This window comes from Pygocentrus nattereri, chromosome 24 (genome assembly GCF_015220715.1).
Source record: "Pygocentrus nattereri isolate fPygNat1 chromosome 24, fPygNat1.pri, whole genome shotgun sequence".
NCBI classification, from domain to species: Eukaryota; Metazoa; Chordata; class Actinopteri; order Characiformes; family Serrasalmidae; genus Pygocentrus; species Pygocentrus nattereri.
In genome coordinates this window covers 21860630-21877564 of record NC_051234.1, presented here as the reverse complement: position 1 = coordinate 21877564, position 16935 = coordinate 21860630, and the positions used below count along the sequence as shown (strand labels likewise).

The window sequence follows — 16935 nt, the reverse complement described above, 5'->3', positions numbered from 1 at the left end:
CTGTACTCAATAAATGGTCAGAATGGACCCCTAGGAAGCTTCACACATGCTTGTGATTTGCAGATTAGTTTATGGTTTTGGATGACTGAAATCACTTCATGAGTAATGACAGCCTACCTCAAAGCACATCTGGTATGTGGGAGACAATGAGGATCAGAGGAAGCCCAAATCAAACCCACTGCCTCCACATACAGATGTTTGTTTTTATACATTGTCAGGACATGGGCTCATGTCCCATAGGTACACAGTAAAAATGTCTCATCAGATCAACCTAAAAAAATGACTTCATGTGGTAACGAGTAAATTAACTAGTTTTATTTATTCTAAAAACTGAATGAACAATTCTTTTTATCAGAGTACTTTTTAATTAGAATAAAAGTAGTTCAATTGCTTGTTACTATATAAAGTATTTTGTTAGGTTGATTTTTACAGTTTAAGTTAAGTGATACTTTTTTGATCCCACAACCGGGGAAATTCCACTTCCGCATTTAACCCATCCGTGAAGTGAAACACCACATACACACTAGTGAACACACACATACTAGCACTAGAAGTCCCAGAGATTTCAACCTACCCCCTGAAGTCCTGAAAGTGGATGTTAGCTAAAATCCTTCAGGTCACTCGACCCGTCTCTGGGTTCCAGAGGTAGAAATGTTGCCCGGGGAGCAGTTGGGGGTTAGGTGTCTTGCTCAAGGACACCTCAGTCATGGACTGTCGGCCCTGGGGATCGGCCAGATCCCTAACCTCCAGCCCACGACTGCCCCCTAAATATATATAAATATATATATTTCTACTGTTGGAAGAAAACCTTGTATCTCCATTTTTGCCGGTTTTCAGTTTTTGACATAATTTGAAAATACCTTTTGTCACTTACACTACGTTTAAATTTCATTGAGAATGGACAAAATAAAATGGGCCAAAATGACTTAGAGGAAAGTCTGGTTCCATTGACTTACATTAAAAGTAAAATAGTTTTTTTCCATCTCCTGTAAAGTTACCTTTTTGGAGATATGTGGTTTTATTCTGACAGCAATTGAGTCTATCTACATATAATAATTACATCTACATCTACATATAATCATTTTTTAAGGCCGAACCCTAATCCTAACCTCAGTGTTCAAAAAGGAATGGCTTTGCTCTTTCAGTTTTAAAATTGGGCCACAAAACTTTTGTTTTTCTCTGGTTTTCCAATGAAGCAAAGCCCTCCCTGCAAGTACCCCTCCAACCACGCCCCCAGAATGAGCTTTGCTAGTGACTGACTTTACAACAACATCATCCTCGCACAAAGCTCAAAGATGCTCTCTTATAGCACAGACAGAGATGTGTTTGTGGTTAGAGCTCAGATTCCTCTTGGCAATGTTATTTATCCCAACAGCAGTACATTACTTACACTGTACACATTCATACATACAGAGAATGGCACATCATTTCACAGTATCAGTGACAAAAATAATCATGGTTTCAATTATAGTAGTAGCTTCAAATATAGCATTATTTCCTTACTTTTGTTAAAATACACTGAACATTTTTAAAAGGACATTAATAATGAACATGGAATTATTTATATTTTAAAACTCTAAAGGCCCATATGTATATCAGCATATCAGGATTATAGTAGTTACTAAACCATTTATAGTAATTACTAAAAAAGAAGTGTTTGGATAAATACTTAAATAATAAGTCAAGGACAAAATGATCATCATCCTCTGGAAATTTAGTCCTTACAAAGCAAAAGGATACACACATAGTGACGGCTCCAGTGTAGGTGCAAGTTTGGTGGGTAGTGAAGTTTAACTTTGAGAGAAAGATACAGGACAATTTCTCTCTTTCATTCTGTGGCCACACCAGCCACAGTGCTCAGCTCCATTAGATCAGTGCAAGATAACAAGGTGCTGAGGGAAGACAGCTGACAGCACAGCTGCAGGCCGAGCAGACTGAAGGAAAAACAAACTGTGGGAATTAGTCCTATGACAGGTTAAAAGTGGTAGGACCTTAAATTTTAGTCGAAACTTCAATATAGTGTTATACAATTCTGCCTGATCCTGCACGGAACTCATGGCACCATTAGGGCAGGTAAATATGACGATATTTAACATTATCATAATAAATTACTTTTCTGAGCATAGCGTGGATATTGTTAGTAATTAAAGAACCCTGACCAACTGCATGTTTCATCATAAAGACAACATAATTAGGCAGGTATTATTGGATATAGTGCAGCACAGGATGTGAAATGTTAAATAAAAAGTAGTACCCCTAGTTTGTTAAGGTACAGCGTGATTCAAAAAGGTTCTTTAGATTTCAAAGCACCATATGTTTACAACCATGACATGCCTAGGAACCAATCACATACCAATTGGTCTACATTGCACTGAAAGAGCGGTGAGTACAGTGACACCCGACATGCTTAATCGAGTATGTGATGAAGTTGCCCATGGTGCTGATGTTGTCCGCACACCTGGAGGAGGTTCATATTGAGCACTTGTAAAATTACATAATAAACTTTATGCGCAATTAAACCATTTACAATTTACTACGGTGTTCTTGTATGATTTAAGAAATCGGATGAATCTTATAGAATCATGTATTTTTTAAATGTGCCAAATCTGAGGAAAGCAAAACATATCTTGACAATTATCTTGCAAAATTCAAAGTACTGTAATATTGTATTTTTGCCATATCACCCAGATCTAGAAACCAAAGCCTGACAAAATTTGAGGGGTCCTGAAAGGCGCAACCGTCTAATCTCATGAATTACTTTTCACTGACGTCCCAGAACCTTGCATTTCTTTTTAAATGTGGTAAAGACAAGCTACTTTTGTCAATAACAAGTTGTCCAGTAAATATTAACATCATACCTTGAATGAATTTGTGATAGACTGAAGTTATGGGGGAGGTAGAGGAGGTTCAGTGACAGTAAATGAAAAAGGTTTTTTGATGTGCTTGCAGTGCTAGTAGTGACCAGTGCATGTCACAGTATATTCACCAATTCTAAGTTCTCACAAGTTCTTCTTGACTCTTGACTTAGCTCCCCTCTCCTTCCTCAACCTAATTCTCTCTCTATCTTCTCTTTTCTCAGTCTCTTCCTGCCTTTCTCCCTCTTCTCATTCGTCCTTCACAGAGCCAGCGTGTGTTCCCCCTCACATCTGCCTCTCATTACAGCAGGAGGCTCTTCTGTCAATTCCATTAATCCTGATAGTCCTCAAAGTGCTCAGGTCACTCTCTCACTGCCAAGCCTTCTGCTTCACCATTTGGCTGAATCATGGCATGACCCAACCTGCCTTTCAGCAAAAAACAAACCCCACTCAGCCAAAATCGTGCAGGTCAGGAAGCTTTCATACAGAAGTCACAACTGCATAAAGTTGCCTTATTCATTATATGCAGTATTATTAAACTATAACATATAAACAATGACAAATTTTCATTATTCTACTGTTTGGTTCGGACATCATTTCTCAGATGTTTCAGGCTTGGGTTGGGTTTTTTCCCCCATAATTTCACTACTTTCAGTGCTTTTTTAAACTGGAGTTACCCACTCAGTACCGAGGCCCGCAAGATCCATACTCATGACAGGACATAAGAGTCAACTGATTCAGGAAAGTAGTTTAGTTCAGCCAAAGTGTTGTTTAGCCAAACATATATGCTCAATATGTTCTACACAACATATTCAACATATTTAAAAATTCTATGCTCAGAAAGAGTTTTAGTATTAAAACAAATTCTCAGGCGGGAAAGGGTGGAGAGCCCTCTCTGGGTTGCGGATAAGCTCTTGCCTCAAGTGGAGGAGTTTAAGTATCTCGGGTCTTGTTCATGAGTGATGGTACAAGGGAGCGGGAGATTGACAGGCGGATTGGTGCTGGGTCAGCAGTGATGCAGGCTCTTTACCGGTCTGTTGTGGTAAAGAAAGAGCTGAGCCATAAGGCAAGGCTCTCGATTTACTGGTCGATCTACGTTCCCACCCTCACCTATGGTCACGAGCTTTGGGTAATGACCGAATGAATGAGATCGCGAATACAAGCAGCCGAAATGAGTTTCCTCCGCAGGGTGTCTGGACTCTCCCTTAGAGATAGGGTGAGAAGTTTGGTCATCCGGGAGGGACTCGGAGTAGAGCCGCTGCTTCTTCACGTCGAGAGGAGCCAGTTGAGGTGGTTCAGGCATCTTGTTAGGATGCCTCCTGGACGCCTCCCTTGGGAGGTGTCACAAGCAAGTACACCCGGGAGGAGACCCCGGGGAAGACCCAGGACACGCTGGCGTGACTATATCGCCCAGCTGGCCTGGGAGTGCCTCGGAATCCCCCCGAGGGAGCTAGTGGAAGTGGCTGGGGAAAGGGAGGTCTGGCTTCATTGCTTAGGATGCTGCCCCCGCGACCCGAACCCCGGAGAAGCGGAAGATGATGGATGGATGGATGGATGGATGGATGGATGGATGGATGGATGGATGGATGGACAAATCTTGCTATATTTCAATTTCGGACAGGATTATTTTATTATATTGTATTGTTCTTTTTTATTGGTCGGTGTTCTAATGATGACTGTTGTCACTGCGAGGTATCTGATGCTATGGTTTTACTTGGCACTTTGGGTGATGGACAAAATTAAAATTTGATTATGTAGTTTTTGTTGGGAAATAATTTTATTGTACTCGGGTCAGTTTCTGATTTAAAATATAATAATACAGTACTAGTCAGTCTAGCGTCAGTTTCAGATTCAGAACACGATGATGTGATTTGGATCAGGTTCAGAGACAGAATTTTGTTGGGCTCGGGTCAGGTTTGGGCTTAAAACGAGAAGCTGTATATCAGTTTGGGTCAGGCTTGGTCAGAAAATTCACATTCAGGTCCACATCAAAATTTCAGGCCCTATTAAAGTTCTACCTAGAAAGCACCACAGACCTGACAGTTTCTATTACACGTACACTCACTTGGATGTAACAAGGCACTGTCAAAGACGTACAAAAACAGGGAATGTGTTTTGACTGAAGTAGCAGCTCAGTTATGCCTGATCTATATCCATGTCAGGAATTAATTGGACGGCCGACATTTTGAAAGCTGAGAAGTTTCTCTTTTTCCCACCTCTGTGCTCACTCTCAACATTCAGTCAATAAATTAATTTGGAGCATTTCTTGAATGCCACCATCATCACTCTGCAAAAATAAGCAGCATATTCGTTCTCTCTGAGGTGTGAAGCAGAGTACAGAGACTGAGTTATTACATGAGAACAAGGTGACTTTTTCCCCAAATGCAACAACTCAGCAGAAAATAAAAATGACTCAGCACAGCTCGCCGTCTGCTGGAAAGCAAAAGCCAAAGCCACCATTTGTTGTAGACAAAGAACGCTAACTTTGTTCTAAATTATCACATTCAAATGCAAACACTAGCTTATTTTCCACTGTGTTTTTGCCAGGCCAGATTTTCTTTTGGTCAGTTGAGCGCACATATGGCCAGCTTATGGCCATGCACACCATATGCCAGCATGGCAGATATCTCTTTATGAATATCAGCAACAAAACGGACTGGGTGCAGCATGTTGTGACTAATTATGTGGAGTTCTTGCATCCTGTCGCAGCAGACCAAGCAGAAAACCAAAGCGCCTTGCATATAAGCAGCTCCTGTTTTAGCATCAGTAATATTTTGAAGGTGCAACTATAGCTCACAATAATGCAAGCATTTTGCAATTCCATACGAATTACTTCTCAGGAAAATCTCAATGAGACATAAAGAGAAGGTGTGTAATCTTTCAATTCATACATTTTTGTGTTTGTAAGTTTAAGAGGAGATATTTATTATGACTTTGTTATGCTTTGTTTACGTTATGACAGTAGACAGATGAGGGTAAATTGGATGTAGCGTTTCTCTCAATGGCGCAATGACAAAAAAGTCTGCCACAGCCAGCGGCAGTGACAACGTACTGTTGTGGTCAGCAGTACACAACTCTTGCTGTCAGCCGCAGTGGTTGGAATGAACCAGATGTTGGTTTGTTTGGAAACATGGTTGCTGAGTGTTTGTTTATAGCTGGGAAAATAGGGCACTGTACACATACACTTTTGTTCATCAAGGTACAAACAATGTAAATGTACCCCCCAAAAATACAACAATGGTCTAATAGTCTAACGTCTTAAATAAGGTGCCTTAGTTTACCTTAAATGACTTCAGTACACTACATTCACAAGATACATATTTGTACCTTTTCACAACTTAATGTTTTAAACACATTTCATCACTGATTACACCAGTTCTGCTGGTGAACGAAGCACAAAGCAACTATTTTGTGAATGCCAACATGTTAATGCAGCCTAAGACTTCATGTAGAACTACAGTCCATGAAGATAATTTTCAACTGAACATGCACAGTACAACATACATAATTGAATACACTGTCCAAAATGTATTCAGTCATGTATTCTGCTACAATATATATGTATAAAAAACATATTCCAATTTTTTAGAGTAGAACATTTAGAATATTTAAAATACATATTAATACATAACACACATGTGGAAAATTCAGTATACTTTTTTTACTTAATTCACACTGTTCCTTGCTGTTACTGTATGGCAATTTTCTTCATGAAATTCTTCTATTAATATGTTTGCTATCATTTTTCTGAAATGATCAACTTTTTTTCTTTTCTCTTCCACTGCATGTTCAAGTCCACTGCTACTCACACAAGTCCAGTACATCACCAATGCTGAACATTACTTACAAACATGTCCACTATTGAGGAGATTGTTAGTTTCATCATCCCTCAAAGTAGTTTATTAATACTGAGATTAATAACTGGTGATTACAATGATTTATGAGTCTACACAGGCTTTAGCAGAGCTCAGTAACACGGAGATTAATAACTGATCACCACATTGATTTATCAGTCTACTCAGGCTTTAGTAGAACTCAGTAGCCCTGAGATCAATAACTGATCAATAGCTATGACTCAGGCTTTAGCAGAGATCAGTAACACTGAGATTAATGACATCACAGTGTTATTAATCACCGTGATCATGCCCCTGTGGAGAGGCAAAAATAATAATACCATGTTTCATCTCTCCTCCCACCACTTATCATGGAGACAACAAAAAAGTACAGCGAGCTCAGAGACCCTCCCTGATTCACTCACAAATGCGTCACAGTACAGAAAGTAATGTTTTCCTTTCCCTTTCAATTCCCATCAATTGCAATTGTGCTGAATTCACACTTCAACACTTGGAAATAGAGAAGAACTTAACAGAAAATTCCAGCAATGTGTCTCAAAATGTCTATGATAATTAAATGCTTAAGATTTAAACGAAGTGATTGAGTAGCTTGATGTGAAATATTTTGTTCAAGAGAAACAAAGTCAAAATGTTCACAGTGGTGGTAATAGGAACTAGATGTCTGAAGAATTAATGTCTCTAAAAGCTAAGTAAGTTATTACATAAAATGGTTATGAATACACAGTGTGATGTCTGAAGCATTGCTTTATATAGATCTTTTAAATTGATTCAGGGTGGAGAAGTACATGTAGGGTGTTATGAGGAAAAATACTGCCGGAGGGAAACTATTTAACCATCATCAGTATTACATACAAAACATATAAGACACATGCAGGTCAATTCAGGTGGTTAATAAAATGACATTATTTGCATTAAAAACATTATGACCCTTGGTTTTAATTGCCAACACTGTAAAGAAATCTGAGTCTGTATGTTCCCCTACAGTGAACCGTTTCATATCAAACCATTCTGAACAACATTTTGTACATCTTAATGACTAATTTATGCAAACCCTTAGTGGAATTCCCCTTTTAAAACATATTCTCAGATCCATCACTTTTAAAAGCATAGTACAAGAGCAAAAAGATATACTGAATATCTTCTATTATGTGAGCTGGATGCTGAGATTCTGCCTATTGAGCTTCTCTAAGAAGGCTGTGATAGGATGTATGTGAAGCACCTATCACTGTTAGGCAGCACAATCACGTTTGGCAGATCGCCTTGATATACTTAAAATGTGCCCGTCTTCAAGCATCATCAAAAGCTAGACTCTGAAACTTTCTCCAAAATATTATTTCTTCTTTTTAACACAGACACCATTGATATTCAGACAGCATTTCAGGCCAGATGAGCCGCCAACTCCGTCTCCAGAGGGGAACGGAAGATATATGTATACATATGCAAACACCTATTCCTTGGTTTTTCCACATTGCTTAGTTACATTGTGATAACTGAGCCACTCAGATGTGAAGGTCGAATGGGAGAGGAGTGAAGTTTGTGAAAGTACAGTGTTCTAGCCGTGTCTATGTGAGCTATAATCCTACCTGAGTCGTTTGTAGTACTGTTTGACCTTCTCCAGAGAGGCTGCATTAATCTGGGACTGATATTCCTCCGCAGAAACACTGTCTCTATAGTAATAACCCTCCATACTCTCCAATGCTGCGGGAAAAACAGACCAGACGTTACTAACGAAGACATTTATTAACATATACATTCGCAACCACGGGTCCAATTTGGTCTGTTGAGTCGGGGGAACCAACAACAAAAGGCTATAGCTTACATGCAGCAATTCAAACATTAAAATGGATAAACAAAGAAAGTCTACAGTTACATTTATGATACTGATATCTCAAGCTTTATAAGTCAATATTAAAACATAAAAACAAACTAGAGGAAGAAAGTTTCTGAACAAATTTTAAGGTGGCTTGACAGACCCATTGGTATGGAATCCCAGGTGGTTGCTAAGGTGTTGCTAGGTCGTTCCTATGGTATCCCAGGTGGTTGCTAAGGTGTTGCTTGGTTTTTCCTAGGGTTTCCCAGGTGGCTACTAAGATGTTGCTAGGCTGTTCCTATTGTATTCTAAGTAGTTCCAATGCCATTGCTATGGTATATCAGGTAGTTGCTATGGTATTGCTAAGCAGTTGCTATTGCATCCACTATATATATATATATATATATATATATATATATATATATATATATATATATGAAATAAGCATGTTTTAAATATTAAAATATACACACACACCTTGGGTGAAGAGGACGGGGTAAATCTTGAAGCCTCCTCCATGCCTCAGTCTCTGGGGCAACTGCTGGAAGTAGAAACCCTCAAGATAGAAAAACACCTTCACAGCCTGCCTTGTACCCTCCACCTGATAAGAGATGGGCATGTCTGCACAGACAAAACAAACACAGAGTAAACACAGAGGATGTCAAGAAACACTACGACATAAAAACTTTATGGGGACTTGTAGATGTGGGCAAACAAGGCTGAAATGTGCTTCATAAATAATAAATTAAAATTAAATTTATTGAGTACAGAGCACATAACAAGGGTTCTTTAACTTAACAACAGCAACAAATACTAACAGAATAATAGAGGCACTCCATCATAGAGAAGACCCATTTAAGCATTTAGACGATTCCTTAATGTTCATGGTTCTATACACTGCCTTTAATCAAGAACCTTTTATATGTGTATTAGCTGATATATGCCCAAGACAGTCATAATTAAAGTACAAGTGGTGTAAATATCAGTCTACACAATGACTTGATTCAAGTACACATCTTTAAGAAATGATTCCTACAGAATTGTGAAATTGTGAAAAATGTAAAACTTCATCACAGTTTAATTATCTTAATATTCCATTCAGAATTCTGGTTAAAATGCACAGAATAAACAACAGTAATCTGGAGGAACTCATTACAGTTTTAACAGGGCTATTCACCAGTTTTGCAGAAACTTTTTTTTGAACATCAGAGTTTAAACTCTATGTAAGTATGGAGCCCCTGAAGGTGAGCACCAGATACTAAGTGGTGAGCACCCCATACTACGTGCTGAGCACCTGATTCTATGTGTTGAGCACCAGATGCTATTAGGTGAGCACCAGATAAAGATATGGTAAATGTCTTTGATAGCATGTGGTGCTCACCACTTAGTATCTGGTGCTACATACTCAATAACATCCTGTGTTCACCACTTAATATCAGGTAAATACTGGATAGTGTTGTGTGCTCACCACTTAGTATTAGGTGCACACCACTTAATATTGGGTACACACCACTTAATATCGGGCGCTCACCACTAACTGGTACATACTTGATAATGTGTGCTCACCCCTTAGTATCGGGTGCTCACCACATAGTTATTGGCACTCATCAGATTTAGCTAAAAAAAATATCACACATCCCCTCAGGGGCTCTGTAATGTAAGAACTCAATGCCTGGCATAAATTTCTGTTCTGAAATTTCTGTTATGAAACTTCTGTTCTGAAACTTGGTTAAGCAACGTATTAGCGCTCATTAGTACTTGATAGTATTGTGTGCTCACCCCCACATTATCTGGTGCTCACCAGATTTTTTGCCTAAAGAAAAAAAATCACATGTCCGTCCATGAGCTCCGTAACATAAGAACTCAAAGCCTGGCATAAATTCCTGGTTTTTTTTGTTTTTTTTTTTACAATAACAGAAACTTGGTTAAGCAATGTATTAGCGCTCCTTACTGTTGTTTGTTTATGTAATGTGGCACTTTCTTATATAAATTATCAATGTTAACTGGTATACTTTCCAGTTCTATTGTGATGTGTGCATCCACAACAGTTAATGAAAAATCTCTGCAGGTGGTCAGCCTTGCAACAGAGGGGGCGCCCATCAGGAAGCTCAATTCCTAGGCGAGATTGAGCTGAGCCTAATTTAAAAAGATCTTGAAGAACAGCCACAAAAAATGTAATTATTAGACAAGCCAGCTAAGGGGGCTCTTGTACAGTCTAGGAGGGAAAAGGCCAGGGGGTCAAACCCCCACTGATGTCTATCTGTGCACATGCCTGATTTTTACATTTGAAAACAGCCTAAGACTTCTGCCCTTGCTGTAGTGTAGCTCTGTCTGATAAGGCAAACGTGACATCCTTCACTCAGACGTGATGTCCTTCACTTACTTGCGACGAGCGACTCCCCATCGAACTGTCTGAAGTAGAAGGTGACCTTCTCCAGGTCCAGCAGAGCCACCTGAGTGTCCTCCAGCATGGCCTGTTCATCTGTCTGAAAGAACAAGACAGTAATACATCACTACACTAACATGTTCAACTCTGCTGCATGAGTCCATATGGGAAAATCAGTCTGTAAAAAAAACCCTGTTTTATTAAAGTATTAATAGTGATAATGCTTAAAAAAAAGAATATAATGCGTAATACAGCCAAAGCAGCAATTTGCGGGGCCCAAGCACAATTCAGCAGAATGAGATGTTACGTGCCAGCATGCGGCCCTAGTATAAAAAAAAAGATAAATGAAAGTCTTTCATAGTTTTTAAAAAGTCCTCCATTTACCCTGATTACAGAAGGGGGTGGGGTCAAAGAAATCTCCAGACTGACCTTCTTACATAAGTGACATATTTTTATTAACAGGTCAAATAATTGACAAGTAGTACACTTTCTGACTGATGTAACTGGTAATTGAGATGCTGTTCAGCTAAAAGACCTGAACCACTTGACATTCATTATATATCTGCAGGGTCTGGAAAAAATGCAATCAAAATAAACTATTTCTATATGTGTCTATATATACTGCACACCCAAATTCTCTCTCAATGCTTCTTCTCTCTCTTCTTGGTGTTGTAAAAAACCCAGTCTGCCCTTGGCTCAGGATTACAGCTCTCTCAGTTAAATCTCACTCAGGATGATGCTGAACGCTGCTCTTCTGCTTCCGAAACATTTCAAAGATTTCAGACAGTCACCCCAGGCTCATTTGGAGGCTTCTCTCAGCGTTTAATTCACCCTGTCCTACCATCCTTTCATGTAGCGGCCCACGAAGCCTGAGAAATTCCCTGTGGGTTAGGCAGTGTAACCTCCTTCACTCTACAGGCTGAGTGGAGAGGTGGAGAGGAGACACCAGCATGGTGGAGATAAGAGAAAAAAGCTTCTGCTGCTGAGAAAACACACATTACAGCTAGAAAAAGTGCAGGGAAGGGCCACAGGGGTTATTTTCTACGCTTTTTCTGACACGCTACTTAATTATCATGTTTGGCCTCAGTGTTAAACGTTTGTAGTAGACTGCCTCTCCGCTATCTTTGCAATTTAATTCAGAAATAATTGGCAAAAACTGAGGAAAAAGGAAAATAACTGCCTTCCAAAACTCGCAGAGTGAGCCATTCAGTAGGGGAAAGTTTTTTACTCTTGAGCGTAACTTGGGTAGGTCTAGGCCACCTACTTTGCTCACTGACCCACATGTATAATTCCCCTAGAAAAGCATTGACCAATAGCATGGGACGCACTGGAGCAGACAAACATAACCCTAAGCTCACTATACCCAATGCCAAGCTTTGGCTAGAGGGGCATAATACTTCCCAGCACTGGGCAGTGAAGCAGTGGATCTGTGTTCTTGGCAGTGACTGAGGTCCTTCCAATATGTCTGGGATGAGTTGGAGTGACATTTGTGATCATACAACATCAGTACTTGACCTCACCTCACCTGAATGCAATCAAATCCTCACAGCAGTGTTCCAATATCTACTGTAAAGCCTTCCTAAAAGAGTGTAATGCAGCAAAAGGGTACAAACCCTCTAGTAACACCCTTGATTTCAGAAAAACGCTTGATTTCAGATAACAGGTGTCTGCAAACATTTAGACATAGAGAGCCAGATGTGTGAATACGTATTGAGTTTAATAGTGTAATTCTGTTCATAAACTTTTTTGCCATGAGTTTGAAGCCTCAATCTGATCCTATCATTGTGAGGAAAAGCCTTCAAACATGACTCTTGAGCCCCTAATGCAAATTTAGGCCTGGTTTTATAAGGCTTAAAAGGTTTGAAATCAAATCTGTCACAGCAAATTGTTCCAATTTTAGTAAATTGAGCGAAACATTGAATCAGCCAGACTTCCAGTATCTTCACCAAATTCTTTCCATGTAAACAGCTCATAACCTATTACTTTTATAGTTGTCAAAAAAGAGAAAAGTAAAGCAAAGAAGCCTTAAACTTTGTAATAAAGGTGCTGTAATTATGACAATTCTTTCTGCCAAGAAAGTAATACACTTTCGTGTTATGGACAGAGCCACAAAACTGTCGCAATATCAGGTTCAGCTCAGCTTTTTCAATATTTACTTCAACCTGAATGTTGTTTTGTTCCATACAGTGTGTAAAGCATTTCACAGCCCATCTTGTCTGCCAAATAATAATGATAATGACTGTTTCTGGCTAATTTCAGTTCACTGTTAATCTGCCATCTCAGCTGTGGACCAAAAAGCTTGTTTGGTGGCAATGACAGCTTCAGAATTTGATGGAGTCTTCTTCAAAACCTGACCAAATGGCTTGCAGGACAAATGTTATGTTATAGAAGTTATCTAATGCGTCTGTTTTCTCTTTTTGAATGTGATACAGCAGAAACTCATCATTTAGCTCCTCATTAACTGCTGCTCAGCAGAATGATACATTAGTAGTGAAAGAAATATGCTGTTATCATAAGTATCAGCACATGCAGAGCACTTCTCAACCAATCAGACTGTGTTGTCAGAACTAACTGTTGTATAACCATGCATAACAAAGGCAGCAGGCATTTGTTACGAGTTGAAACTGACATAAAGGCTCAGCACATCAGGCTCACAGTGTACTGGGGCCTATTTGACAGTAGTATAACTCACACAGTCATGAGATAGTTTAAATGAATCTCTGGTGGTCAGAACAAACTTTGAACACACACACACACACACACAGCGGACTGATCCCCTTGGACCCAATCATGGTCAGGTAAAAAGTGAACCAAAACCAGGACCCGAAACACAAACACTTTACACAAAGACGTTAATCCTCCATGATCCTCAGCCTGGCTGACACAAGCACAGCCAGCGTAAATTAGAAAACACACAGAGCATGCCATCCGTTCAATACAGCAACAAAGAGGGATTCACATACAGAGCTCTGACCTCCAGGGAGCTGGGTATAAATGAAAAGAGGGGAATTGGGAAGGACACTGAAGAACAATCTCAATCATTACAGCCTGTGTAACAGGACTTGAGGCATTCGAAGAGATACAATGGAAAGTTCGTGTGCAATTACAGACTGTAGCCCATCTGTTGCTGCATAATTTATCAGCCCCCCCTTTACCCTACATTGGTCAGTTTTTGACCACAGGAAGGCTGATAAATACCTATTATTTGGATGGTGGTCCCTACTCAGCACAACAGTGACACTCTCCATTTCAGTATGGGTCAGGGATGCTATTATAAGTGCTATATATAACATTAGAACACTCACCAGGTGGGGGGAGAGTAGAGACTGGAAGTGTATGAGCAGGCCAGTGGTGGAGATCTGATCGAGCCAGCGGCGAGCGCTCTCCTGCCCCTCACTCTCACCACTCAGAGTTTGATTCAACATGGCCAGAAACTGCTCCGAAAAACAGCAAACTGCTCCAACCAAACTCTGAGTAAACACCATATCCCTCCGCAACTGCACCTCCGAGTCTGAGACAGAGAGAGAGTGATGGAAAAGCATAAAAAGCCATTCTTGAGACATGTTGTAACTTCTGATTGCTGTTATAACACTTTTCAGGTAGCAGCAGTAAATGACGTCTGTTAATTTGATATTTGTGAATATCATCTAAGCTTATCAGCTGATTTAGGTAATAGCAAATCAGCTTGCAGCTTTGCAGCTTATTGTCCACAAACAGACTGTATAGAATGGCGTGTTTTGTATTTTAACAATGCTTACACACATAAATCTCTTTTATTACAAAGAAAATCATGGGGTTTTCCATGCACCCTTTGAATTTCATGATCACAATAATCGTACTAACTGAAACTGAAACACTCTTAATACTTTAAATGCTTTTCTTACGTCTCATAATTGAAAACTGAATTGGAATTTAATCTAAATCTGTCTGTAATCGGCACTAAGACACTATTATCCTTAATGATTTTCTAGCATCTCTTTAAGTCTCTGTAAATGAAGCTGAGGCTATTTAATTCTCTAAATGTTCATCCATATTGTTTCGGTGATGCTCTGTTAGTACCGTTACTTGAAGCACAGAATGAATTATCTGTGATAGAGAGAAATGGACTAAGAATTAGAGCGAGTGAGAAAGCAGGAGAGAGCATGGTAAATGAAAAGATCAAGAGATGAAGAGAGAAAAGATGAAAAAAAAGATGTTCAACTTATGCATAATTCATATAAACATTCTGTAATTAATTGCCTCTTCCTTTCTGAGTCTATAATTCAGAACCAACAGAAAGGTCAAAATCTTGAACCTGCAAACCGTTCAGGAACTCCAAAACATAAAGCATTAAGAATAGAGGAAAAACACGGGCGCATGGTTCCAGAAGTAATAACCAAGAGGCAGTTTTGAGAAAAATGTCCCATAAAAACATCACGCAAATCAACACCGCTTCAAAATGAGTTCATGAACTCTGCCTGAATTCATAATGAACGCCTGCAGTTTTTCTCTTTTTTTTGCAGCAAAATGTTATTAGCATCCTCAGCCCGCAACCTTTGGGAAACAGTGGAGTCTGTATTACATCGTTTTTCTTCAAAGTAACTAAATAGAGCTTAGTGCTCAATGAAAAGCTCAGTGAAAATGCACAGTTGATCCTTCACATGTGATTTAGAGGGCTACTCAATTACAGATGGTAAATTATTCCCCCATCAATTACCAGCTAGTGAATAACTCTATGAAGGTTTAAAGATGAATGATACTCTACTAAGTGATTTTAAACGATGCTCCTTATGTTCAGTGTCCCCTACGGTGGTTATACCTCAAATATCTTCTGCTCATTGAAACAATCAGAGAAACTCTGTACAAAGTGCAGATTCTAAGTGTTTGGTTCACACCACATGTGCTTATAAGCAGAGGAGATATTTTGTTATGATTTGAATTCGCTGAGTTATTTTTAAGTGTCTTAATTGAGGAACATTCAGTGGCTTTTTAAGATTCAGACAAAAAAGCTTGACGTTGCATGTAAACACTTTTGCAAGCCTCGGTTGAATTCAGTGCTTTTATGATGCCATGAAAGCCAACACATTAACATACATCCACCAGCTTCCAGTAGTTTAGCCCCACCTACTCAAGTGTTTCAGCTCTGACTGCTATGTAAACAAGGCACAATTCACATTAGCCGTCATTTATATATGTGAGTGTATATATACTTACATATACACTTACTTTATATATATATATATATATATATATATATATATATATATATATATATATATATATATATATATATATATATATTCATCTTAAAGGCGCAGAAACAGAAACAGCATATTTGACCCCTTTAAATGCCAGGCTTATAACATATAGTGGTGCTTGAAAGTTTGTGAACCCTTTAGAATTTTTCTTCATAATGACCTAAAACATTAACAGATATTTACACAAGTTCTAAAAGTAGATAAAGAGAACCCTGTTAAACAAATGACACAAAAATATTATACTTCAAATATTACATACAGTGGGGAAAAAAAGTATTTAGTCAGTCACCAATTGTGCAAGTTCTCCCACTTAAAAAGATGAGAGAGGCCTGTAATTGACATCATAGGCAGACCTCAACTATGAGAGACAAAATGAGGGAAAAAAAATTAGAAAAGCACATCGTCTGATTTTTAAAGAATTTATTTGCAAATAATGGTGGAAAATAAGTATTTGGTCAATAACAAGTTCATCTCAATACTTTGTTATATATCCTTTGTTGGCAATGACAGAGGTCAAACGTTTTTCTGTAAGTCTTTACAAGGTTGGCACACACCGTTGCTGGTATGTTGGCCCATTCCTCCATGCAGATCTCCTGTGATGTTTTGGGGCAACACGGACTTTCAACACCCTCCAAAGGTTTTCTATGGGGTTGAGATCTGGAGACTGGCTAGGCCACTCCAGGACCTTGGAATGCTTCTTACGAAGCCACTCCTTTGTTGCCCTGGCAGTGTGCTTGGGATCATTGTCATGCTGAAAGACCCAGCTACGTTTCATCTTCAATGCCCTTGCCGA

The 16935-nt window shown here is 39.1% G+C and overlaps 1 protein-coding gene across 2 annotated transcripts in view; it reads right to left on the bottom strand.

Moving 5' to 3' along the window:
* Positions 1-16935, bottom strand: part of prex2 (phosphatidylinositol-3,4,5-trisphosphate-dependent Rac exchange factor 2) — a 240000-nt gene that overhangs the window by 49606 nt on the left and 173459 nt on the right. For both annotated transcript variants that reach the window (XM_037534146.1, XM_037534147.1), the window contains exons 32-35: positions 14211-14416; positions 10903-11005; positions 8997-9140; positions 8293-8407 (exon numbers count right to left, since the gene is read on the bottom strand). In XM_037534146.1, coding sequence (XP_037390043.1) covers positions 8293-8407; positions 8997-9140; positions 10903-11005; positions 14211-14416 — 568 coding nt within the window. The remainder of the gene's footprint in view (positions 1-8292; positions 8408-8996; positions 9141-10902; positions 11006-14210; positions 14417-16935) is intronic.